Genomic DNA, 26,978 nt, shown 5'->3' on the forward strand with positions numbered 1-26,978 from the left:
TCTTGACAAATTGAAATTTTATTTTTCAGTCCTTTCCACATCTTCAATGACAGCATTTTTCTCTAATAATGTTGCATACATAAGTTTGAATAGCGACATAGCATACCCCGTCTATAATGTCTAAGAAATGTAACACACAAAGTTAGAACACAAGAGAAAAAAACACAAAGCTGAATTTAACTTATAAGGTACAGTAGAGAAGGCATATAAAACCTGACCGGAGAAACTTACCAGAATTACATGGTGAGAACTATTTCAAGAGGCATGCATCCAGGAAAAGTTATGTTTAGCCCAAAATTAGAGAGAATAAACAATAAGGGAATTCAAATGGTCGGTAACTGGACATTCCCTGCTTGCTACCGGGCTATTTGAAGGGTAGAGTAGACAAAGAGATGATGGCCTTGAACATGTTTATGGCCTGCATCATGAAACAAGCTCAAAACTATAATTTGTAAAATTTTATTATGTACAGAAAATAAAATACACTCAGTATGTCTTATTAGAAGTTATAGTTATTTCCTTCGAATTAATGAAATAAAATTTGAAATATACAGATTTTTCATGATTATAAAGGAAAATCAAGGAACCGGCCAAAATTTTCTAACTATCCACGACAGAAAAGTTGCACGTGTTCTACTGTACATGTTAAATGTAAACACAGGAGATTTTGGAAAATGCTATAGTTTTTTTTTTTTTTTTCCAAAAATGCTTGAATAAATCATGTTAATGTCATTCACTAATTTAATTACAACGTTAATTATACAGCAATAGACAAAAGTTGTTAATTATTATGGATTAAAACTTATCACATAAAAGGTTTAGTTATTATTAAAAACTAACCGGCGTATACAAGTATTTTATCATAAAACACAATTTACGCTGATCATAATTATGTTTGTATGGAAAAGTACAATGCTTCTTAAAAAATTACACACAATAAAAATACTTAATTCTAAATACCCACCAATGTTTTAGTTAGAGCTGTAATTTTTACAACTGAAAACTTATTTAAGTATTGTATCTGTTGCAAACATTTCCTGTACAGTTTTTAAGATTTTGAATAGTTGACATGTAAGTGTTGATGGTGCCGTTATCCATATCTGGAGCCAAATTATGTAGTTGAAATGGGTCTAATAGCAAATCATATGATTCTAGAAAGTTCTGCAACAAAGAGAAATCCACAGTGCGCAGGTATTAATCAATAATGTGAACTATAAATGCACTCAAACATTATGAATAATATTTAGACAAGTGACCAAACAAACTAAATTTGCTAATACACAGAAATCTACAAATTGAAGAAAACAACCCAAAGGGGAGAGGTGGAGATAAGAACATAGCATTTGTGCCACACCCCCTTTATTAGCAATATTATTTGTATATATTTTTGTTTTGCACCAAGTGTATGTGCATTCAGTGGACAGCTTATAAACATCAAGGTGGGCTTTCTTTTAATAATTATATAAATAACAGAGCCGAGTACCCAAACACTTGCGAGCCGAGCCGAGCCGAACACCGCTGAAGCAGGCCTAATTTAAATATTATATAAGTTTTTTTTTGTAATAATTAGTAAGGATTAATATTGTTTGCATTGACTTGTAATATTTACATTAGTCTAATGATAAATTAATATCCTTTGGCCTCTGGCACAAATTTGAACTAACCTAATGGTCATTTAGTTTGGTGGCCAGATACCTTCCTGCGGCCATTGCGTATAGGCATCGGCTCAGTCTCTCTTAAGCCGCCACTTATCTGCACTTACCTGTTTCCATCTGGTATCGTATAACTTCTAAATTGCTTTCTTTTATCTTTAGGGCCTACCTCAGGTGGTAGACTTAACTAAGTAATAATTTTATTTCAGTAGCCAAATTATTTTGAAATTAACTTGCTTGCTTAGTCCATGTAGTGGAAATATGGAGAAATATGTAGTGACAATTAATTGCAATAAAGTGACTTCTTTGTCTGGAGCAACTACTTGATAGTTCACCTTCGAGACTAAAGCTTATGGAACTCCTCTAAGAGTCCACTTAACTTCTATTGTGTTAATTTAAGAAGAGTGTCTGTCTCTTAGAACAAACGGTTGCCTGTGTAGTTAATGACTAGGGGGTTCAAGTCTTGTTACACAAGCGGGACGCCATGGCTCTGAGTTTCAGAGTACTAACTGTGTCTACATGCCCTCTCACATGTGGTGGTGCCCTTGGAAAATGATCTGTAACAAAACCCTACCACAACAACTTAAAAAAAAATGTCAGATAAATTTCACTGTTTGTTTATAATAAAACTATGTTTAAACACAGTCAACTGCTCGAAGTTCTAGCATCCAGTTAATAAATTCCAATTAAAAATTTTACCAAATTTCTATGATTTCAAGAGACTTTCTTCCAGAAAAAAACTTGCTAATCAAATGTTCCTTTGACATTAGTTTGAAATAAGGTGTTAGTTCATTTCGTTATACATCCAAAAACATTATCAAAATTTTTTTTTGTTAATTTATATGTGTATATATATATATACATATATGTATGTGTATGTATATACATACATACATACATACATACATACATACATACATACACACACACACCTAAGACACACCAAGCCTATTGTTTTATGTTTTGTATCACTAATGGAAATGCTACTGTTGTAAGCTTTCAGTTTTTACCTTAGTTAACCATTCCTTTTTCAGGATTCCCAATTCCAGTTTTTAGCATTGGAGTGTTTTGAAATTAGGTTATGTTTACCTCAGCTTATTTATATGTACACAAAAAATTGGTAAGCTCCATATTATGATGCTTCCTGACTCCTGGGAGATCAAAGGGGGGGAAAGTGAGAGAGATGAAAATTTAAGGTTGAAATAAATGGTAGGTACTACAAATTATGACATGAAATACTGTTCTATTTAACTAGTGAAAGTGATGAAAAATAAATAACTTTAAAATAAAAATTAAAATAAATGTTCTTATAACACCAAGTCAAATTTGTACTATAAATAAATAATGCATAATAATTACCTCATCATCTTCAAATGCACAGAACAGGTGGCTTGATGCATTTGATAGAGACCGCAAGCAGGAATACGTGTTGTTCCTTGAATCTTGACATTTACAAAGGGCATCAGCTACACATTCCTGAAATACAATTAAATAAAAATAATCTACTGAAGTGATGCTCATTTTCCAGCAATGAAAACAAGAAGTAGAATAGAGAGGTAAACCATTTCAGGCACACTTTAGCAAAGAATATTTTTATTTTTCAAGAAATTCTTTAACATGAAACAGCATTTTAAACTGTATATGTAAGATTTATTTTCCTATTTGAAATTCCACAAAGTACAGCATCAGTAAAATGTGTCTGAAAATAATTTTTTATTTTGTTGGAACCATGTTTGAAAACAATGCCCAGAATGCAAAAAAGATTTCTCAAAACTCTTCACTATCAAATATCATTTTAATTTGTTCATGGGCAGCCAAGAAGAAAATATGCCAGGTGTAGCTATTAAAATATTAAGACTGATTGACTGTAGTGTTGGGAAATGTATTGTTGTTTAGGGAAATACTTTGTGCAAAGGGTATGGGTGGTGGGACTGAACAGCAGTATGTCCGAGTACTTTGGACAAAATCAGCATCATGAGCAAGAGACAAACAGAACAGCATTTTATCTTCTTTGAAAAGTAACTTGTTTGTGACTTTATAGCTAGACAATAGGTGTGTGAACGATAATAGTGTTATATGGCATAAATGAATGATAAAGTGCACAGTGACATATAAGGTGCACCAGCAAACCTGAAGCGCCACATGCCATTTTAAATAATTTTGCAGGAACACTTTAATTATTTGGACACCAGCCGAATGGCCAGAGTGGATTAAACTGTTCAAAAGGTTCCGAGTGACAACAGAACTACATCAAAAATATGAATGTAGTCAAGTCAACATGTTTGTGTGTTGTATGTGTCAAGAAGCAGGCAAAATGTCATTTTCTTTATCAGAAGCAGAGATCAAAAACAGAAAAGTACAGGTCATGAAAAGTTAATTCAAAAGGAATGTTATATATATGAATGGGCCAAACTTTTTAAAAGGCATCTATAAGTTGGTTACCAATCAAAATTGTTTACTAACAATGTTTCGAATTTGGCACTCATGTGACTTAAAAGATCTGATAGATGAGTTGATTGCAAATGTGCTAACTGACTTTTCAGAACAACCTGATGGTTTAGATCAACCTGATGGGTTTTTTAATGCCACATGATAATGCAATTACTCTTGATTTCATTGAGGATGCCTCCGTGAATGTATTCAAATTATCCCCCAAAAAATGAGAAACAAGGAAACTGGTAAAATAAAGGAAGTTGTTATGGGTGCCTTAAAAATGGAATAAGTAATCTAGGCCGTAAATTCACCGTGCCTGAAAGTGATGAACTCAAAAGCTATTCCGAAATTCTCCAGACTCTTCTACTGGACTCAAGATCGGAAACCTTAGAAATTAAGAAGAAACTGAACCAACTGAAAAATGATCTACATATTAAAAATGCAACAAGAAAAATGATCACCTTTTTTGTAAAATCTTTTGTTCAAGAGATATTTCATTTATTTTTTTTTTAATCTCCTGTATTAGTTCAAATATTGGCTTATTTCATTTCAAAAATTTGAATATTACAACATAAAAATTTTTAAATACTTTGTCAAAAGTAAAAGAGTGTTGATGTACAATAAATATTTATGTAAACATTATTTAATTAATTTTTCTAAGACATTAAAACCTTTTTATTAGTATAAATTTATACATACAACATATTTCTTATGCTTCATATCAAAAAACACCACTATTGCAATACTTACTGATAAGGTATTATCATGAGGAAGTGGACATGAAGAATCAAGTGTACTATCATCCCCTTCTCCTTTGTATTCAACAAGAAAAACTCTTCTCTCTATATCTGTTTTCATTTTCTTGAGCATTAATGGAAGAAATGAAGAGCCATCCATGTATGCTGGAGGTTCCAGACCAGCCATTGTTAAAATAGTTGGAGCAAGATCAATATTTAAAACTGGATGGTTTATCATCGTCTTCCTTTTAATTCCAGGGCCACGTATCATGAGAGGAATTTGTATATCAAAATCATAAGGTTGGCGTTTGTCCCATGGTAAGCTAAACTGGCCTGAAATAAAAATAAGTTGTTACACAAATTGGAAACAATTTTTTAACTATGTAATTAAGTAAAAAAAAAATGGCACCAATCATGAGGCCTTTTCAGTCATTAACAATGTGTGGGTATTCATTTATTTTTTAAATGTTTATCAAAATTCTTGCATGGTAAGGCTTTTGTAATAAAATGGTTAATTTGTAATGGTAGATTCTTTTGGAAGTTGAAGTATGTTTAGGTCAGCCAGACACAATTTAGGCAAGACAAAACTGAGAAATTTGGAGAAATGAATCAAGCTTATATCACAATATAAAAGATACTCATGTAACATATTTAAAAACAATACTCTTATTTGTATTTTTTTCTTAACAGCATCACTACAATTAAATTAAACCAAAAATTGCACTGTGAGACCTAAAATTGCATGTCTTACATTCTCATCCCAGTAACACAATCTGGCAGTCTATGCTTTGGCACAGTCTGTAATCTGGCACTAATTTAGCTGCTCATGCTCATTTCTTTGTGTGGATTCTAGCTGTTGACCTCGGCCGCTACGTTGCTTTACTGCGCTGTCTGCTTTTTTAGATCGCTCAGAGTTTATAGTTATGTCGGTTTTCATTTCAGCACAGTGTTTTCTGTTTTCTAGCAGGTTACTTTTTGCATTTGGTATTCTCGTTTAAACTACACTGACATTTGATAATCGGGCAAAATCACTATCTCGACATGTCCGTAGTCCCGAACGTGCCGAATTAAAGACTTTTCACCATATACTTAAAGTATGCTTATGAATAAATACACTACATGATGCATTTGATTTACTTTTTTTGCATCATTGCAATTGTGCTGGCCTGAATTTTTTTTGTTATAATTTTATAAGTTTTGTTTAGGGTAATGAAAAAAAAAATCACTTGTGATCACTGGTTTTTCTCTCACTCACGCACACAGTTAAAAAACGGCTATCAGGGGAGATGATGTATCCTTACATTATAGATTATCTGTATTTAGTCCAGGAGTTGGCCTATTTACTTACAAATAAGTATTCAAGCTTTAATGGAGGTGGTAAATTGTGATATGCAGCCAGATGGAGCGTAGAAGCACAGGCGACACACATACACTTCTTTCTAGCTTTGCTTTAAGTCAGCATTGTTTAGATACTAGAACTGCATTACATCAGGCTTCTTATGTATGTATGTTTTTATTTCTAATGTACTATTGTAATGTTGCAATGCATGTATTGTTTAGGTATTTTATGTCACGTAGAACTTTAAATAATTTTACTATCTAAATGGTCCTAAATTAATAATTGTTTGTTGGCTTTTTGTCTAGGTTGACATGTGTATAAATATAATTTTTGGCATTTTGTTTTACTTAAATTTCACTTTCTTTCATTAATTTTTATGTATAAGTTTGTTTCTAGGCCAATGTTGGTTTTATCTTTTTTAGTATTGTAGTAGTATGATAAAAATGCACATGTTTGCACATTTGCATTATTATCTGTAGTGTAATATTTTGTTGAGTCTATTTTCATCAGCCAATCAGAATAAATTACACAGTTATTAAGGACACATAAAACATTTCATGGACTTTTGGATGTACTTTGTAAAGCTTTGTGATTGGCAGAGAAAGCAACATGTTTAACAGCTGTGTTTTTATTGGTTTGTTGGGTCACGTGGGTGAAGACAGCCATGTTGTCTGGCACTCTGGTCCAAGGAGCATTGGCATCATGTAGACGTGTTTTTGCATTTTGCATGTTGGCAGAGTTGCTTTCAGCAGACAGCATACTTCTACATCTAAATTAAATGTAACAAAGCATAGTGGGCGCTGAATTTATTAAGAAACCTGTGTTTTATTGTGTCTTCAGACATTCCAACTTTCAAATTTTCTCTACATTTCATGGGTTTATAAGCACGCTGGGGCATGACCCCATTTCTTTGTGGTTCAGCTGCGAGTGATCTTAATCATAGTTTAATTGTCAAAATTTAAGCCATACCTTATCTGCCAAATGATTTCAATGTAAACTGGTGTGGTTTTTTTTAAATTTTGTAAAACTTTAGTTTGCAATAAATCCAAATTAGTGTAACTTGAGTGTTTTACCTTTTAGGACTCCAACAACCATTAAATATACATGTTTTGGGACCTAACTTACAAGATCATTGTGGACAACTTCATAACTCTCCATCATCGTTGATCACCGTTCAGGTCCATCTCTGTAGCAAATACTCTGTAGCCAAACCTACGGCTATTGAATTGTTACACTACACTTGTTAATTTGATTTTATATGTAATGTATTTATTTGAGTTAATCAAACTGAGTGAAATTGGTGGTGGTGTAAAAAATTAATTGGAGTCGAGTGTGAACTTAAAGGCAAACATCGTCGTTTTGAATGGTGAGCCCAAAACTTTCACTCTTAAGACAATAACTTATAAACCAATGTGTTACACTGGAGTTCTGAGTGCAACACAGAACAGGAAGGCAAAATCATTTCAGAGTTCATAGTGAGTAATTACTTAATAAAAATTTTTAAAACCGTAGAAAATAACATTAAGGAAATTATTTTTTCAAATAGTTGAAGCCATAACATAAAATAGCAAATCCATAAAACCTGTTTCCTGAATAAACAGGAGCAGGATAGCTCAGCAAACATATTTTTAGTTTAAAAAATTGAATATATCCTTCAACTTAAAAAGTCACGGAATCTAGGTAAATAACTCTTAGTCTGAAGTTAATGCCACAACTTTTTACCAGGAATACTCTGACCACCATACCCTTAATATCGCTGTGATTTGTTACTGAGGTAACTAAAAAAATAATTTTATAATAGTGCCTAAAATCATTGAATTTAAGTCTGTAATTGAAGTCATTAATTTAAGTATAAAAACATATATTTATAACTCAGTGCCTAAAAAAAATAAAAGCAACTATTCTAATTATTTTTTAAACTTCATACACAGTTGTAAAAAATACTCAGATGACTTAAATATTACTGAGTATCAATATTGGTCTTTCTGAAATTTTTCTATTTCATTTTATCCTCCCAAGCTTGCTGACCTTAGCTGCACCAACACATAATGTACGTAATGCAGTTCAAAGAAAAATATTGTAGCATAGCATAATTCCTGCCCCTTGCCACTGATAACAATTAACTGAGAATGTTTTATGTGGCTGATGTTATCTTAATGTTTCATAATTAACTTATACTCGTGTTTCTTCTATTAACCATGGGCATTTAAGGTATTTTGTTTGTACTTAAATATAAATTATTATTATTTTTGGTTAGGTTTACATAAAGATGAATTAATTTTTTTATCAATTTTTTTCTCTGTTTTGCTTGATCAGTTAAAAATAACAAGTGTATTTATTACGTTTTTACAATTTTAAAGCATCTTCTGGTTAGTGATACTGTAACATTCTAGAAGGTTTAAAAAGAAAGGAAGACACTGGCGCAACACTCTTGTCGCCAGCAAGTTATTTTTCACACCTCAAGTTAGTGTGCTGGGAAAATCCAGCGCATAGGTGAATGACTTGGCAGCAATGGATTAGAACTTTCGTTGGGCACTGTCTTGCCAGTCAATCAAATCAGAATGTACCGTGAGGTGGTGTGATGTGTCTTTCCAGACTTTCAGAGAAAAATTCTAGCAGCATATTATTTCCTATATGGTCATGTTTCTGATTCTATATTGTGATTGGTCAGTTGACCCATGGGGTTGCTTCTCTTTGTTTTTACCTTCGTGAGTGATGACAACTTTGTTGTTCAACAAGTTGTCGCTCGATTGTCGCCATGTTCGGTCGTGTCGTTGACAGTTCACAAAAAATGAATTGGTATTTAACGAATAGATTAATTTCACGCCTCCTGATCGGGGCCGGGCTGAGTCTTAACTTTTTTTTATCTTATTTTTGAACCTTTTAAATAGAAATTCGACCCAAGGCATCAACATCCTCCCGGGACATATCCGTGCAACAATGTACCTTTGTTAAAAGTTAACAAACTGACTTAGTTTCTTTTTGTAATTGAGCGACAAACTACAGTGAATATGTGCAGGAAATCATCTGGACATATGTAAGTTGTGATCCATGTGTTGTTTTGTTGTTTTGGAAGGAAAAAAAAATACTGTACAAAGATTCTGGTATTTAAAGATTTCTAGTAGAAAAAACTACTATATGTAAATAATAGTTAATCTTTAATGTTGGTAAAAGGACAAACTTAAAAACATAACATAAAAATCATTATATAAAAACATCACAAACTTTCCAGTGATTAAAGTTTCTTGTTACTATTCTGGTTTGCTTAGCTGGGTCAACCTGGAATATAACAATAAATATTTAAATTTTCCTGTAATTTAATAAGATAAGCTAAGTCAGTTTGATTAAAAGAAAACTATACTTCAACAAAGATCTATTTTGTAATTTTTTTAATTGTAATATTTAAAACTACAATGCATGCAGTCAAAAATATTTACATTTTTAAAGTATAATTAATAACATAATATTTTCTTACCAACATGAAATCCATGGTCTGAAGTAAATATAATATATGTATCATTTAATAGACCAACAGTATCAAGTTGTTCTATTACAGCTTCAACCATATCGTCTACTGACAGTAAGGTCTCCCAACGACTACTGTAAATGTTGTCTAAATGTGAAGACATACTGTCTGGTAGAGGAGCAGGAGACATTCGAAGAAGCCAGTGTTTATCCTACAAAAGATATCCATAACATCCATAGCATTTAATAAATATATTATAAATTGAGGTCCAAAATATATTTCTAAACACAACAATTGCAGCCAGTTTGCTGTCAGTGTCATCTAATATATAAAATTGTTGTTATCTCTAGACAGGCTGACTGGGAGAAACACTGACAAAGTAAAACTAAGCACTTTTCATTATGCAATGCTTGGTCTATGGTGTACCATTTCAGGGCTGAGTGTGTGATGTCATCTGTTAAGCCCCTGAACGAAAGCAATATGTCATGCAGTTTAGGTATACCATAGCATAGCATAAAACATTTGAGAAGGCTGGTTAAAAACTACCTGTGAAATCATGCAACGTTGACCTAGATGTCATTTGTACAGTACATACGTTAATGGACTGTGTCATTTGTTTACTTGCAGCACTGAATGTCATATGAGTTTTTTAATTCTACCAAAAGGAGAAAATACCTTTGTGGCAGATAGTTGTGTCACTTCATACTCAGTAATCTCATTTAGATTTGTTGCCATAAAGGTTGTAGACACATTTTCTTTTTTTTTACATTTAGATGTAGATGTATACTCAAGCAATCATTTTGATATTTATTAGATTAGTTTTTATTGGCAGTAAAAAATTAATGTTATATGCCTACCTAGTGTAAAATAACCAATCCAACGGATAGGCTGTGTTTTTAAAGTTATTATTTATTATAACACCTACTTAAACAAATAACAAGTAACAGTAACATATGTTTTTCTTTAACTATGGTGTTAAAATGTAATAATGAGTCATATCAGAAAATGTTTAAAAAAAAAATAAAAAAAAACTGAGATGGGCTGGATTTGATCCCATTGACTTTCAGTTATCAGCCACACATGATACTGCAATACTAAATACACCAATTTAAAGGACGCTTGATATGTTCCTTCGGTGATCATGTAAGAGAACATAAAATAGGTCATTGCAGCCACATGCAGACTTCGACACCAACGCGTGTAAAGAAATTTAACTTTAAAAATTACTTCAAACAGTTAGCAATAATGTAATTGTTGCAACCAAACATTGCACAAATTTTTCCAGCCATAATAAATAATTACAACTGCATAAAACTGGGAAAAAGGTACACTCAAAATTGCCAAAATACCTTTTATTACTAATGTCGTAATGCGCTAATGCCATAGTATCAGATCCTACCTCTAGAATACACTGCATAACGTAATCCCGTTTTTTCGACGGCTTTCCTATACTGTCCAACTACAATATTTGGTACTACCACGTGGTTGTAAGCTGGCTACCTTGTATGTGGCCTGCGGATAATGTTTAACTTTTAGTAATAAAATGTACATGGTGCCAAAACCCGGGAATTTGACGTGAACTCAACCAGACTGGATGATGTCAGACAATTTAACGTCAGCTTCAAACCTTCAAGACAGTTTTCAGCAAACAGTGGGAAAAGTGGTTTTAACCCACCCCTCCCCCACCAAATGAAATTCTTCATCCACTCCTGGGGTTATCCTTGCAGAGGTCATGACCCTGCTGCCATTTATTTATGTTCTTACCTTTCTTATATCATCTTCTCACCATGAGTTAGCACACTTTCTAATGCTAACTAGTGCCTGTGTACCATTGCCCATCAATCCCCATCTTCATCCCACCCTTACAACTCCCTTCACAACCCTCTTTATCTCAATAATTTAGGTTTTCCAGTCATTCCAATAATTTTTATCTCAAGAGTTTCATTTTGGAATTAGTTTATCAACATGGCAAGGTATGGAATCATGTCTGGTCAGATACAATAAACTTAATATTTCACATAGGTATATCAGAAAATATTGTAAAATATGTTACCCTACCTTATTGTCAGAAGTGTTGAAATTGGGTGTTTTTGGCACTTTTACACTGCTGAAATGGTTCCTGTATTTTGGTTCTGGTGTGAAAGGAGCGTGGGGTGCTGGTGGTGCTAACACCATAAGAAAATTTACATCTGGACTGTGAATGGAGCGCAGGAATTCCAAACTGTAGTTTTTCTACAACATAAAATATAAAAAAAAAATGTATTTAATCAATTTTTTTTTCAATATGACACAACTTAATTAAGAAAATTGGAGATTTATAAATTGCACCAATAAAACCATCTTTACAAAATTATAACTAAATATTTACTATGACAGTGCTACAAACAGAACATAGTTTTGAATACAGCACAAAATTATCTAGAGTAATTAGTATAGTTTATGACCTACCACCATACAACTATCCTGCCTGGCATACACTGGTAACACTGCATTTGAAAGCTAAACACTATTACAGCTGATAGCGAACATAAAGATCATTAAATAAACACCAACACATGTTTTAATGTAGTACATCCTACAGAATTCTGAAAGTCCAAAACGTTTCTGTAATGAATAAACCATTTGCAATTTTTTAAATATTAACTTATGATAAAGTAGCTGTGCAAAATAATTAAATTTAAAACTAGCAAAAAAAACCAATAAACAATTTATATCCAGAGAATTGATTAAATAATAAGAGTTATTCTAAAAATAGTGGAATAACTGAAGCGTTGTTGGCCACGTGATTAATCACTCAAAGGTAGAGCAGGGGCTTAGTAAGCACTTGATACCCTTTAAATTAGTACAGTGTGCTGCCAACTAGTATGTTTGGCACACTTTTAAATTGAATTGTTTTAAAAATTAAATGATGTCACCAGTCATTCCTCTGCTGCAAGAACTTAAACTTGTTCCTCCTCCTGTACACTCCCATTCAACCTTTGTCAGACCTGTCTCCCCGATTTTTCCCAGCCCCAGATCCAATTTTTTACGAGTCCTTTGCCAGTCAGACTCAGTATAATTTTATCCCCGCCTTGGTGCACAGACGTCGCCTGTAATTCGTCTCCGATCCGTGACGAGAACTGCTATGACTTGCAAGCTCTTAGGGCAGGCCACTTCCAAGACTTCGCCTGACGCAAGCATTTCTTGACATGATCGCGAATCATCTTCGCCAAAGTCTAGTCACGCCTCCGGGTCCTGTAGACCCCCTTTCCCACTGTCATCAGCAGCCCCCACACACCCCCACCTCTCCAAGTTTTCCTGGGAACACTGGTCCAGAGCGATGACCGGCCACTAACCCCAGCCAGGGTCGGTCTCTCCCCAAGGCCACCACACTAGTCCCAAATTTACATGTGTATGCCACCTAGCGGTAGTTTAGCGAATCATTCCCCTGAGAGTTTGAACGCCCGCGGAACGCCTGCCCTCTGGCGTCTCCCGCGGTAATCAGTACCCCGTAGTTCCTTCCCAGGCCACCAGGGCACTGGCCTAGTCCACTCCATAACCCTCCACGCTGCTAGCGGCCGCCTCACGCGAGACGACCTCTACTCGGTTCAGCCACACCTCAGTAGGTCTCACAGACATCGGGCAGTACCACCAACTTCGAGATATCGAAGTCTGCCTTACTCGACAAGAACCTCAGTAATTTTCGGAACCTTTCGGTCCGAAAGCCGAAGCCTTCCCCCCTTTCTTCCTTTAATGTCACCTTTTAATTACGAGTCTTGGCCGACCCAAACTTACTGCGCGCCACAATTCGGGACTGACTGCTTTGTATCTACATCATCGGGACGCCTCTCCGTTTTTTCTTTTATGATGTGATCAACTAGACAAGGGATGATTCCCACAACGGTAGTGTTTAGGCGTTAGTCAGTCCATGTAGATCTAGCTCGAGTAGTCATGTCGTAGTTATCCTAAACAATTAATTTTTTTATAAATCATGAAACATCCGCGGTGGGTTCGTGTGCTCAACAACCGGGCAGATCCTGGAAGACATCACCCTGTTTGGTGAGTCTCTACTACCATCACTCCCCGACCATCATCGTGACTAGAAGGCATTTTCTGCCTATTTCACCACCTGTCTGTGAATCAGTCTCCTGAGCATATGCGTTTCGGATCTGTTCACAGACAGGGACCAAATACCGGACCAGGGTACAAGTACCAAGTACCAGGGTACAAGTACAGGGTACTTTTCCAAGGACCAGATCAGTCTCCACAGGCCGGATGACTAAGGCCCCCGACGTCCCGTCAGTTGTTCCACTTCGCCTAGCAATCTTCAAATCGCCAGCCCTTCAGTTTTTAAAACCTTTTCGGTCTAGCATCCAACCACGACGTTTCTCAGATCAGACATCCAGAATCTTCCTATGATTCGTTAACATGTTTACTGTCACAAAATTTATTTAAATTGTTTTAATTATCTATATAATTGTCTGATAAGGGCCGGCCCATTCTTTTAATAATGTGATCTTAAATCCATGTTGTATATGTCTTCTGTTAATCAACTTATATACTTATATTATATAATGGAAAATAACCAAAAGTAAAATAAAAACAGACACACTAATGTCTGGACGAAATCATTATTTTGCCTTCTGAAACCGAAAGATCAACTCGTTACCCCCAGTCATCAAGAGAGACTGACGAGGTGTAACAACAGCTTATAACTAAAAGTTATCAATTCTGCTAGAGAGAAAATCAAAATTCAGAGAATTCAGAAAGAAGATATTAAGAATAAACAAATTTAAAAAAAAAAAGTGTAAGAAAAATGCTAAAATAGCGACAGTTGACGGGTTAACTTAAACAGCTCATACCATAGTAGCTGCTTATTACGCATTAAAAATATTTTTTTCATTCAATGCATATTGTAAAACAAAAAAAAACTTGGAAATAAAAATGTATGAACATTCTGGTTTGTGTAAAACATACATCAAAATGTTATGAAAAAATGATTGGTTTTACTTCGTTTCAACCAACATCATACAGAGATGCAGTATGCAATTTTATTTATTAGTTCACTGCTAGTTGGAAAGTCCAAGCAATTTATTAATTTGAAAGCATGTTTTTGTTGTAATTTGGTACATCGTGTGGTTTAAAAACCAACTGAATTTTTATCCAGTGTACTAAAAACCTTTACTGATAGTTTCAAAATTCATCAGGCTGTTTAAATAGGAACAAAAATGTTACTAAGAATAAAACCTTAAAAAAATTAAACTAACATTACTAAACACAATATCATCTTAAAATATCCATTACTATAGTAGACTTACTGTACTACTTACAATGACGTTGGTCAAGTATTCACTGGTGAGCGTTTTGGCCGTTCCATTTAATGAAAGAGTGTAATTGTAATAGCGAGAATTTCCCACTAATCCAATCCACCAGTCCCAGCCCAAAGGTACGTGAGCCGTGCCACCTACAGCCTCCCTGCCATACTGCACACAAAACATTTCAGGGTTAAGTGACAAAACTTATGTACAAAGTCACAAAGTAATTAGTTCAATTCAAAAATTAACTTTACAAATATTATGTTAGTTACACTGTCAATGTCTATGTCCTACAAATTTTGGTAAATATGTAGAGTCGCTGTATATGCGAAAAAAAATGCTAAAAATCCGAAAATACTTTTATTCTATGCTCTTTCACTTCCTCTTTTCAAATCAACCGACGGAGATACAAAATTCCAAATACTTTAGGAGATATCGGATTTTTTAATTTTCATCACATACCTGTGTATTCATGCGGCGATAACCATTGTTTCTGGTTTACGAGTATCTATTATGTTTCTTATTGGACAATTTTGTCACGTGACAGTTCCGTGATTGGCCAGTATTCAAATGAACCAATACGTGATTATTTATTTATTTATTTATTTATTCATGTTCCGTCGGAGGTATCGCGACGTAGGTGAACAACTACATCATTTCCTTCTAATGGCAAAGTAAATGTACCCGCCTCCAACTTAGGTGGGTTTTTAACATTTCTAATTTTAAAGTCTTATTTTTTATTTGGATATTGTTGTGAAAGTAATAAGTAACAAAAAAAATTTACGTGAGTTGTTAATGTTCATCATTTGTCCGGGTTTGTTAGGTCAGGTCAGTTACATTATAAATACTTTAAAACTAAAGAACCATTGAAATTAAATCATATTATTTTTAATGTACGCTTAGTTTGAAAGTATTCATAATGTACCTGACCTGAGCTAATCGACCATTTTATTTATTACGCATTCACGAACACACCGCAAAATAACAAACATTGCGACGGTCGAATGGTTGCACAGGTGTTGTATTGCAAAATTAAAAAATTTGATATCTCCTAAAGTATTTGGAATTTCTTACCTCCGCCGGTTGATTTGAAAAGAGGAAGTGAAAGAGCATTGAATTAAAGTATTTTCGGATTTTTAGCATTTTTTTTTTTGCATATACCGCTACTCTACATATTTACCCAAATTTTGTTTGGTAAATTATTGTAATAATATTGTAATAATCTAACATTATTTAGTTAAACAATAGAACTTATCTAATTATAAATCTGACAATGTAACAGAGCATGTAATAGTTTTAGATTCATAATAACAAAAAGCAGTAAATGATTTTTAAAACATACCTGATTCAAATATTTTCCTGCATAAAATGTTTTGTAGCCTGCAGTTTTTACTGGAACTGCATAACTTCTTTTTTCATGAGTATTTTGCCAATTTAAACTACTGCAACCACCTTCAACAGAATTGTTGAAGGTACCATGGTTATGGGCATACATTCCTGTCAATATAGATGACCTACTTGGACAGCATACTGGTGTGGTGACAAACTTGAAACAAGAGAATATATTAATTCATACCTAATATTTATTCTTTACAAAAATAAGTTTGAATCAAATTTTATTCTCGAAAAACATATGACACAACTAGTTTTCTTAAAACACATATTCACCCACAGGTACGCTAATTATAAAATTGAAATTTTCCAATAACATTAATTCTTAAAATTAAAACTGGTTTGTTTAATACATACATTGGTTTTTATTAAATTAGTTATAAAACATATAACTTTTCGAAAGACAGGTTCACATGATTGTCTTCATGTTCAAATGAGCATACAGTATTGTCTCAATTAACAGAGCTTCCATATTTTCAAAGGCAGCCTATTTTATTTGGCAGCTGACTGTATGTGTTCCTTGAACTCATGAGTCACAGCTGCTCCCTTCCGCTCCCCACTTCGACCAGCTTTTGTTTTATCCCTTCCCTTGTCATGTGTCAGAGTGAGCGACGGGTTCATCTGTCTAGTTACCCGAAGAAAAATTAGTTTATTCCAGTTTTGCAATTATATGCAAGAAGCATTTGAATGTATTTCGCCACCAAACTGGCATTCTCCAAACTTGCTATGGAGTTGTGGAGTTGGAGAGAGTCACCAAAAGTGAATGTTTTCTGTGCAGTGTCGCAAACAAAATTATATGGGTAATTTTTAGTCATTGAGAAAATGGTAAAAAGTAGCAATTATCTAGACATTTTGCAAATCGGTTATTTCCATGACTGAGTAAGAACAGTACCAAGTATGTGTTTCAACAATATGGAGCTCTACCTCATTGGGCTTTGGATGTTCGTAGTTAATTATACGAGGAGCTTCCACAACGTTGGTATGGACTTGTGTGTGACGATGATTTACCCTCATTCATATGGCCACCAAGATTTCCAAATCTTACGCTTTGTGATTTTCTTTTTTTGGGATTCATCAAAGATCTCGTTTACAAATCACCATTGCAGAAAACACTCAATGAACTTAAAGAACACATCAGTGCTGCATTATGCACCATTGACAGTGGAACGCTGCAAAATGTGTGGAAAAAACTTCATTACAGTTTAGATGTTTCTGGTATTATAAGAAGTCAACACTTAAAACATTTATAGCTTGAAAAAGATATATGTGTATATGTATGTGTATGTGTATATGTGTGTTTTTGTATATATACACACATATATGTGTGTGTGTATGTATGTATGTATGTATGTATGTGTATGTATGTATGTATATATATATACATACATACACACACACATATACATATATTGAATGGCTTTCTTTATTTTCCAGTGTCACAGATTATATTACGTATATGTAATAGTTTTGAAAATATGAGTTTTTAAAATCCAGTCATTCATTTATGTTAACCAGTATTTTTCATCCTTATAGCGAAACAAATATTTCATTTAGCAATTACACCACTTTTAAAATCTTCCTGATGTGTACAATGCTTAATTAATAAAATACAAAAAATCTTAGAATATTAACAAACAAATCAGGCCTTGCCAGAAATTATGCTATAATATTGGAATTGTTGAAATATTAAAAAATAAAAAGCTATAAAAGCTAATAATCAAATACATAGTAGAATTTATCTTAAATGTGGTAAAATAATAATAAAAAAAATTGTCAGCTTTATTAAAACAGAAAATATTATTCTCAAAAAATGTATGTTCGGTGGTTAATGATAAAACTTACTGCGTTTGTAAATGTTGCACCCATATTTCCAATTAGCTGCAAAGTTTTCCTCATTGGAGTCTGAAAAATATCATTCAAAACAATTATATAGGAAAACTGTAGACAGTAGAATGTTTATATGGTTCTACAGTGTTGAAATATGTGAAAAACTGACTTACTTTAATTCATCTTCTTCGCTTTAGTTCATTAAAAACCGTGTAATGGTAATGTTGCATACTTCCAAGCAAAAGGTGTGACAAAAATATTTTTATTCTTTGAAATCCACATTATGGAATAAAACATTCATTAAAAGGAGTTAAAGAACTGCTAATGAGGTGATAGTAATGTATGGTTATAGATTAATAAAATACATAAGCAAGATTAATGTTTAAAAGTAACTTTCAGAGTGACGTTAAATATAAGCTAACTGAATATTTATTATAGTGTATGTACTAGGCTGGTGATTATTTTAATGGTACAGCGATAAAATATTCTTTAAGGCTAAAATTACATTTGGACAAAGCATGTTTAGTTTATTTGCAATTATGAACTATGTTTTAGTGAATTGCAATAAAACCAAAATAAAAATTAAATGCATGCAAAAAACTGAAATTTAAGTTAGAGCATCACACTTTATCAAAATGTAGGTTAAATCATGAAATAAAGAAGCATTTAAATAAGTCTCAGCTCAAATCGTAAAAATGTAATCTTTTAATATACAAAATTCCGTGAATGTCATTATTTTAGCTTGAATTTTGTACCAGAATATACTAACCAAATAAATTGGAAACATTAATTTTGTTCTTGTGTTATTGTGTATTTCTTATTAAATACTTTTTTTATTACTGACGTTACTACAGTTTCAACCCTGAATAGTTTACAGTTTTTTTTTATTTTTCTGTAAGTCAGTCTGTCCTCGACATATTAAACAAAATTGCTCTATTTTGGTCAAATGATATGTATCAAAAAACATATGATTGACGCATTAGTTAAAAACACTATCTTTATAACTAAACAATGTATAAACATAAAACCAATACCACAGAAAGCTTGTTTTAAAAATGAATGATCTAAAAATAAAAATATAAAATCTTTCCTCTACTTATAAATAAAATTGACACTATTAATTATGTTGCACAAACAAATTGTTTTTGCTGCCATTTAGTGGTTTAAAGTACCAGAGGATGAAATTGATACTTAGCAATGACATAGTTTGGTTCAGCAAAAAAATTAATTTAGCCCTTAGGCATTTGTAAGGCATTTTAAAGCTCAAATAAATTAATTGGTGTAAAAGTTATGTCAGGAAAAAATTATAAGCATGCAGGAATAATAATTTTATTTTGTTAAAGAAATAAAATCATATTTGTTGTGTGATACTTACAAAAAATAACTCCAATATCAGTTATGCTTATCGCTCAAGTAAATTATGTATCATCTTTTTAAATTAATATCCTGAATTTTATTTATTATGTTACAGTAGAGTCTCGCTAATCCGGACCCCGCTAGTCCGGACATCCAGTTAATCCGGACGGATCTAAAAAAATTAATGATGAAAAAGAAATTTGTGACAAAGGAAAATAATAAAATACATTTCTAAGAGAGGGTCTTCTTGCCTTCAGTTGCCGGGAGTCTTACCGCTAGTTTTCAGCACATCGTCTGTTTTCCAAGAAGTGACTCAATCTATACCTGCGAGTTGTTTTGTTTTGTTCCCTTCAGTCGATGGTTACTCGTGCTGTTGATAGGTGCTCGTGACAGTTATTTTTATTCAGTGTGAGTGTTGTATTGTGTGCACTTATTAAGAGCTACGTAATGGCTACTAAACATAAGAAAGTGACTGTAACAATGGAGCAAAAACACCTAGCCTTATTTTGTATTGATGCGGGTGAATCATTAACTAGAATCGCGCAAATTTAGGAGTGGGAAAACAAACTGTTTCTGATTGGAAAAAAAATCGGAAAGAAATTGAAGATTTTTGTGCCAAAATGGTGAGTAAGGTCAGTCTGGGTAACAGAAGCACTTTAAAAAAACCAAAAAATGAAACTTTATACGAGGCTTTGTACATTTGGTTGTGTGGGGGATGGTTATCTCGTTGGAAAGATCAATACGGTGTTTGTGAACTTAGTGTAAGTGGTGAAATTTTGTCAGGTGACAATAGTGCAAGTGAAGACTTTAAAGTAAAATTTGAAAAAATTGTTAAAGATGAAAAATTAGAGCCTTGCCAAGTGTTTAACGCTGACGAAACGGGATTAAATTACAAAATGCTTCCAAAAAAAACATTAGCATCAAAATTGGATTCTGTAGCCAAAGGTCATAAGGTAAAAAAAGAAAGCGTAACTTTACTTCCTTGTAGTAATGCTTCTGGCAAATTGAAAATTCCACTTTTGGTTATAGGCAAATCGGCTAAGCCTAGGGCCCTTAAAAACAGAAATGCTCTTCCAGCCCAGTACACTATACAAAAATCGGCATGGATGGACGGAAAAATTTTTAAAGCTTGGTTTTTTGAAACATTTGTTTCTTAAACAAAAAAGTTTTTGAGAGACAAAAACCGCCCAGAAAAAGCTGTGTTGTTAATTGATAATGCACCATGCCACCCGAGTGAAGAAGAATTGCGAGATGGTGAAATTTTTGTAAAATTTCTGCCACCAAACGTGACTGCTCTGATACAACCTATGGATCAAGGTGTGATTGAAGCAATAAAATGGAGATATAGGAAAAAAATTGATAATGTCTCTTTTAGATCAACAAGAAGCAGACCTGTCAGCTAACTTAATGGATCATATTAAAAAAGTGACAATGAAGACTGTTATTTACTTGGCTGCAGAAGCATGGGAAGAAATTAAGCCGTCAACTCTTCAAAAAAGCGGGAAAAATTTGTGGCCAAGCATTTCACAGGAAAAACAAGGACACAATGAAACTCATCCAACTTCAACTAGCTTTGATTTTGTACATGTTTTTCAACAGTTGGAGGGTTGTGCCAACATAGAGGAGAATGACATATCAGAATGGATTAACAGTGACAGCGGTATTGGTCATCAAATGTTAAGTGAAGATGAAATTGTGAAGGCGTGCATTGCAAACACAGCAACTGAAATAGACAGTTCAGAGGAATCAGCTGGCCCAACTCATGGCGAAGCGACTACAATGCTGGAGGGGTTGCTGAGTTACTTCGAGAAGCAAAGCGACACATCGTCTGCTGAGCTACTGACATTGAGGCGCCTACGAGATTGCACTGCAAAACGACGGCAATCTTCATTACAACAAAAGAATATTACAGACTTTTTCAAGTAAATTGTAATTGTTTTTAACCTTTAATTGTTTTATACTTTTTAATTACGTGTAGGTATGTACAATACATATTATTGTTTTATATATAAGTTACATACATATGTACATAGTTTCTTAAGTACTTTATAATAAAATACAGTTGATTTTTAAGCATAAATATTTCTTCTTTAGCCTATAAAACTTGTTTTTGATACATTTTAAAGTTGATTACGGTTAATCCGGACTTTCGGCGCGGACAGGGTCCGGTCCGGACACTTCCGGATTAACGAGACACTACTGTAGTTAAAAAATTTTGGAGGTGTAATAAGAGCAAAACGAGATTGTTCTTTTACCACTTGGTTATTGAAACCCATTTCTCAATGCACATATTCACTGTATTTTTTGTAAATGTGATGTAGTTCGTTCAACAGCCATTATTCATTTACATGATTGCCAACAACTCCCACCAAGATTCTTACAGTACACTTCTCTACCCTAGTTTGATATCTTAAACACATTTGTTCAGCCAATATCTTGGACACTGTTGCTGTGCCTCCTCATTTTCTCCTAGAAATCCCCAGTATTAGGTGGATGCCTTAATCTTTCACTACATTGGAGAGGTTCAACCTGATCTGAAGCTGAATATATGGTTTCAAAACCTTTGAAACCCTCTTCTTCCTCGATCTCTCCGGAACCATTACTTCCAGAGGGAAATCTTGCTTTTTCTCCGGACAATCTACGTTAGTCTTTCCATTTATGAAAAGCAATCTGCAACTTATGGCATGTGTGTTTACAAGTTAATTTTTTTGTTTTAGGTTTTTTTTTAAACAGACACACACAAGAATTTAGGCGAAAACTCAAAGGTAACTTGGTGTGTGTGCGCCCAAACAGTTGTGCCATGTTTCATTATTGTTCTTAGATGTTTTTTCTCAAAGTTAATACGACTGATGCTTTCTACCACTACGTGTGACAGTTTTATTACCTTCCCCTTGTACTTAAAAGGATTTTTTTGTGCGTTCATTAAACCGTACCATGTAAAATAACATTGTTATTAACGGGGATAGCCGAACTCGCGTAACGCGAATTCACTTAGCGCGAGTATTTCTCGGAACCAATTATTCGCGGTATGCGAGTCCGAGGTGTATTTGTATTTGATTACAAACTTTTTAATTTGAAAAATCACTTCAAATTTTCTAAGAATTTAAACCACTTTCGTCGTAGTGAAAAGTCTCAAATCAAACCCTTATGAGACATCATATTTACTGCAAGTGTTCAACGTGTGTGCAAGGAACAGACGTTTTAGCCGGGCAGGACTGTGACGTGTCACAACAAAGCAAAGATGCTTGCTGCATTTGTAGATTGAAATTCCATTAAATTAGAGAAAAAAAATTTATTTCAAAATATACTGTTGTGTGAGAATAGTCAGAGTACAGTTAGCTACATAAAAAAATATATATATAGTACTGTGAATCAATTGTTTAGGTTTGGGATTTTTGTATTTTAAAATAGTATGGATGACTGGTTATGTTAGGTTAACTACATCAAAAGCACTGTAAAATAATTTAACATTTGGTTAAGAATAACAAACACAAAATTTAGTTAACCAATGGTTCACACTACTTAAAAGTACATGTAATGTAGGTAATCCAACCAATGATTCACACTTTTTTTTAGTATTTAAATGTTGCTAACCTATCCTAACAAACCTTCCCACGATTTTAAAGTATTTCCAATGTAGCCATCCTAACATTCCCCTTTTCAAAATGGTCGGTTACAGCCAAAATACTTGAAGTATTACAATGCTTTCTTTGATAAAAGTCTGGAAAACATCAAGAAAAAAAACCATTTTAGATTTTTCTTGTTTGGGGAAAGTCCGCATGACTGCAGTATTAACTCCTGCTCTAGTGTAGATGAATGTAGCAGTCTTGGTGGACATAAGCACCGCCATTTTGACGTCGTCTCGCTACTGTTATGAATCCAATAGTTATCAAACCCCGATTGATTTTTATTCTCCCCCACCCGGCTAAAACCACAAAGAAAAAACACGCTATAACACCTAGATTTTAATGGAAAGTCCGAAATAAATGTTACACTTAATAATTCAGTAACTTTATTCAATTACGTTGGTAAATAATACGAATGCTATTTAATTATATCATATTTGGACGGCTTTTATATAAATGGAACCAAGCGCCATTCAGTCACAACTGAGAAAAAACTGTTCAAAGTATCCATATGTCAAAAAAATAATGAAACATCTACATAAAAAAATCACTGTAAAATATTTTAACAGGTATAATAAGCTGCTTTATTATTATGCATAACATTGTTAATTCTCTTCCTATCATAGTTTAATCAGTAAAAATGGCTGTAGGTTCTCTTTGAATAAAATAAAGTAGAGTTTCTTTAAAAAGAACCAAGTATAATGGAACATGAATGCCATGGTCACGTCAAACAAACAAATAATACACCATTTTAAATACCTTAATACCCATCGTTCAGTAATTGTCAATTGCAAATTTACATAATCAGTCTTAAAACAATCTGGCAAGTGTTCTTCACCTGTCAGATATAAGCTTTGTGTTAAAAATGCCAGATACCCTGAAAGAATAACTTATACCATATGAGATGACAAATAAATCACAAAAATGTTTTAAAAAGTCAGTTGGTTATGAGAAACTATTACTTACACATTTCAGCATAAAACACATAAGCAATTTATTATTCATCTTCCATTGTAAAGTCTGCATTATTCCCAAAGCCATCTATGTCATCTTCAACCTCTGTACTCGACTGAAATTTTCTGATAAAAATGCCATACTCCTTGAGGTATAAGATGACGAATAGATTTAATATCCTAAATCTTTTCCTTACTTATAGGCTTTCCTTCGGGCCACAGGGAAATTAATTTAGATGATTGAAATCCATCTGAGGGTCTCCCTCGTCGCTTGTTTTTGTTAATGTTAACATAAATGAAAGTTTCTTGAGAATGGCTGGTCTTCATCTGAAGAACTTGTGGTTTACATCCCTCCAATTTAATTTGACGAAGTGTGAGCCAGTTAATTTTATTTCCTTCTGTGTCAATCTTCCTGTTGGTGATCTCTTTCTCTATTTCACAGGTCCCTTTAAAGTCGTCGTTCTGCATTTGTGTCACAACAAATTTTCTCTTTTTACGGCATCCTTCCATTACCTTTATGTAGTCTTCCAAAGTATAAAGTCGCTGTTGTTTTAGGACAGATTCCACATCGCCAAAATCAGAATCATTCGGGAGGTAAGTGTGACCTGAAACTAAATACTTAAGTGTCACAGAATTCAGTGAGTTTAGATCACCAAACAATGTGTTCATCAATAGTACCATTTTGATATTCCTATCCTGGACCCCACACGAGTCAGACCACAAAATGATGTCTGTGACATTCCTTCCGATATGAGTAACCATATGCTATCGCAAGCTGGAACCCACTTCTTGGGCACCTCTTCCGGCAATGCCTTCTACCCAAACATAAAATAAACTTTTGAATTCTTTCCCAGATTCTATCCCAGTATTATAAACCCATATTTGCCTCTTGTAATAAATTATATTTGTTGGGATTCTAGGCAGAGGCAATGCTTTCTCCATGTCATAACATAACGTTTCCACATTTTCACATTCCTTTGCAGTCTTAAGATCACGATTCATTGTATCTCTTGCTTCTGACTGATGCACATTTAACTCATTCATAATTGTTTCCTTTTCAATGTTGTTGCAGTTTTGCATTGCTGCATGAAATCTGTCACATGCATTGCATGTATCTATTTTCAGCTTTTTCCGTTTGATATTAAAATCTCTGTGAAGTATCGTTCTGTAGCAACTAAAACTTACTGCTCCATTTCCTTCATTTTCCTCTTTGTATAATTCATACATTTTTGATTCTGTAAGTTCTGTAGATAGGTATTCTGTATCACCACTCACTCGCCGACAGTAGTGTGATTTATACCTAGGAAACTTGTTGATGTGATCCTTAATTTTTTGAATTTCAACTGGAGAAATTCGAGGCACACCTTTTCTTTCAGTTTCTCTCTTGTCAGTTACACAATCGGAGCGAATTTTGTTCAGTGATGTGTTGACTCGTTTTGTTGATACTCCCAAGGTATGAGTAAACATTTCTCTGCAGACATTCACTTTGTCCAGTTCGTATTTTCTAGTGTATTGTCGTTTGTTAGATGATGACCTCTTTCTTTTAACATTTACCTCTTGAATATGTGCAGCAATTAAAGCAGTCTGGCAATCATAAGATCCTAAATTCCAAAATTAATTTTTTTCTGGAATCAATATTAACATTGTCTTTGCATCGTTTGGGGCAGTTGCAATTAAAATCATTGAACTTCTTGGGACTACAGTAAGTACCTTTAACTACGAAATGAGGTTTGTTGCTGTCTTTTAGTTTTTTCCGTGACTGACATGTTTGACTTACATGCTTTCATTTTCTCCTCTTTTTAGGTCTACCTCCTTTCTTATTTTGAGTCGTTTGTCCATCTAACTTTTCAGGTACATTACTATTATCTTCATTCTCTTCCTCTATGTCTTTGGTCTCTCTATGTTCACCTTTATTGCCTGAATCTAAATGTGGAATGTAGTCTGGATCTTGAACACTATCATCCCAGTCTTCATCATCATTTGTATGATCCTTTTGACAATATACATCATGATCTTGTTAAAAAAAAACACAATAACAAATCTAATATTAACTTACAGAATTTTGTACCCTCAAGTATTTCAAAATCTACATTGAATTAAAAACAAATTGAATCCAACAGCTGTTTGATTTCACAATATTATTACTGTAGAATCACCATAATATCACGTGGTTCTTTTTAAATCAAGAAAGAAAATACACATTAAATTTTCTTTAAACAGAACCAACCGCCAAATGTCACTTAGTTCAGTTTAAATAAAAGTAGAAAACCTCTATGCAAAATGGTTGTTGGTTCAAGTGCTCACAAATAGCAGCACAGCCTAGATATCACTTGGGTCAATTTTTTAAAAGAATTTAGTGTGTTTCATGCATTCAGTAATGGGTATATCTCAAAAATGTAAAAAATGGCGCTTGCTTCTTAATTGTCTATGGTTCTTTCTATATAAAAGCCGTCCATTTATCAGTTGCAAAAATAACAAAAGCACAGCCAAATAGTCAAGTCCATAGATGAACGGTTGAATTAGTTGACTTTCTTGAACAACACCTTTCCAATGAAGCGCTTTTAACGTATTCATTGGCACACTAATGACTCTAAAACAAAGAACAATCTCCTTGTTGCAATACCATTATTTTTTACTGCTGTTAACATTGACAAAAAACATATTGACCACTAATGAAAATTAAGTTAATGCCAAAGAGTTGCTTTTAAATTTGTATACTTACAAGGCTGCCTAGTAAAATATCTTGATCATCAGTTAAAAAGACAACAATATTACTTCCTGAAGAAATTGATACAAGTAAAACCAGTGTATAAAAACAGATAAATTTAATATCCATTTTACGAATTTTTGTGTTTCCGCTTTAAAGTAAAATTATTCGTATTATCTTATCTACACACATGTAA

General features: G+C 33.5%; 1 protein-coding gene across 14 annotated transcripts; it reads right to left on the reverse strand.

Moving 5' to 3' along the window:
- On the reverse strand, positions 1 to 26,978 carry LOC134529740 (N-acetylglucosamine-6-sulfatase-like). Of its 14 annotated transcripts, none has more exons than XM_063364121.1 (9): positions 26,798 to 26,978; positions 18,156 to 18,215; positions 16,264 to 16,467; positions 14,937 to 15,089; positions 11,686 to 11,859; positions 9,637 to 9,838; positions 4,836 to 5,155; positions 3,012 to 3,128; positions 1 to 1,161 (listed from the first exon to the last, which is right to left on the reverse strand). In XM_063364121.1, exons 1-9 carry the CDS (start codon positions 26,909 to 26,911, stop codon positions 1,009 to 1,011), a joined length of 1,497 nt encoding a protein of 498 aa, XP_063220191.1. In that variant the 5' UTR covers positions 26,912 to 26,978; the 3' UTR covers positions 1 to 1,008. The 14 variants fall into 14 exon arrangements, with proteins under 14 accessions (XP_063220191.1, XP_063220199.1, XP_063220192.1 ...); XM_063364129.1 differs by lacking the exon at positions 26,798 to 26,978 and adding an exon at positions 26,619 to 26,669; XM_063364122.1 differs by lacking the exon at positions 26,798 to 26,978 and adding an exon at positions 23,242 to 26,612.

This window comes from Bacillus rossius, chromosome 2, assembly GCF_032445375.1.
Source record: "Bacillus rossius redtenbacheri isolate Brsri chromosome 2, Brsri_v3, whole genome shotgun sequence".
Lineage (NCBI taxonomy): Eukaryota > Metazoa > Arthropoda > Insecta > Phasmatodea > Bacillidae > Bacillus > Bacillus rossius.

What these genes read in the sequence shown, in the direction of transcription:
- LOC134529740 (XM_063364121.1), bottom strand. Translation starts at nt 26,911, where the DNA reads ATGGATATTAAATTTATCTGTTTTTATACACTGGTTTTACTTGTATCA. An exon ending in GTGCAACATTTACAAACGCA is followed by an intron (nt 16,468 to 18,155) that starts GTAAGTTTTATC and finishes TCTTGTTTCAAG; the next exon opens with TTTGTCACCACACCAGTATG. An exon ending in AATACTTGACCAACGTCATT is followed by an intron (nt 11,860 to 14,936) that starts GTAAGTAGTACA and finishes TTTATGTTGTAG; the next exon opens with AAAAACTACAGTTTGGAATT.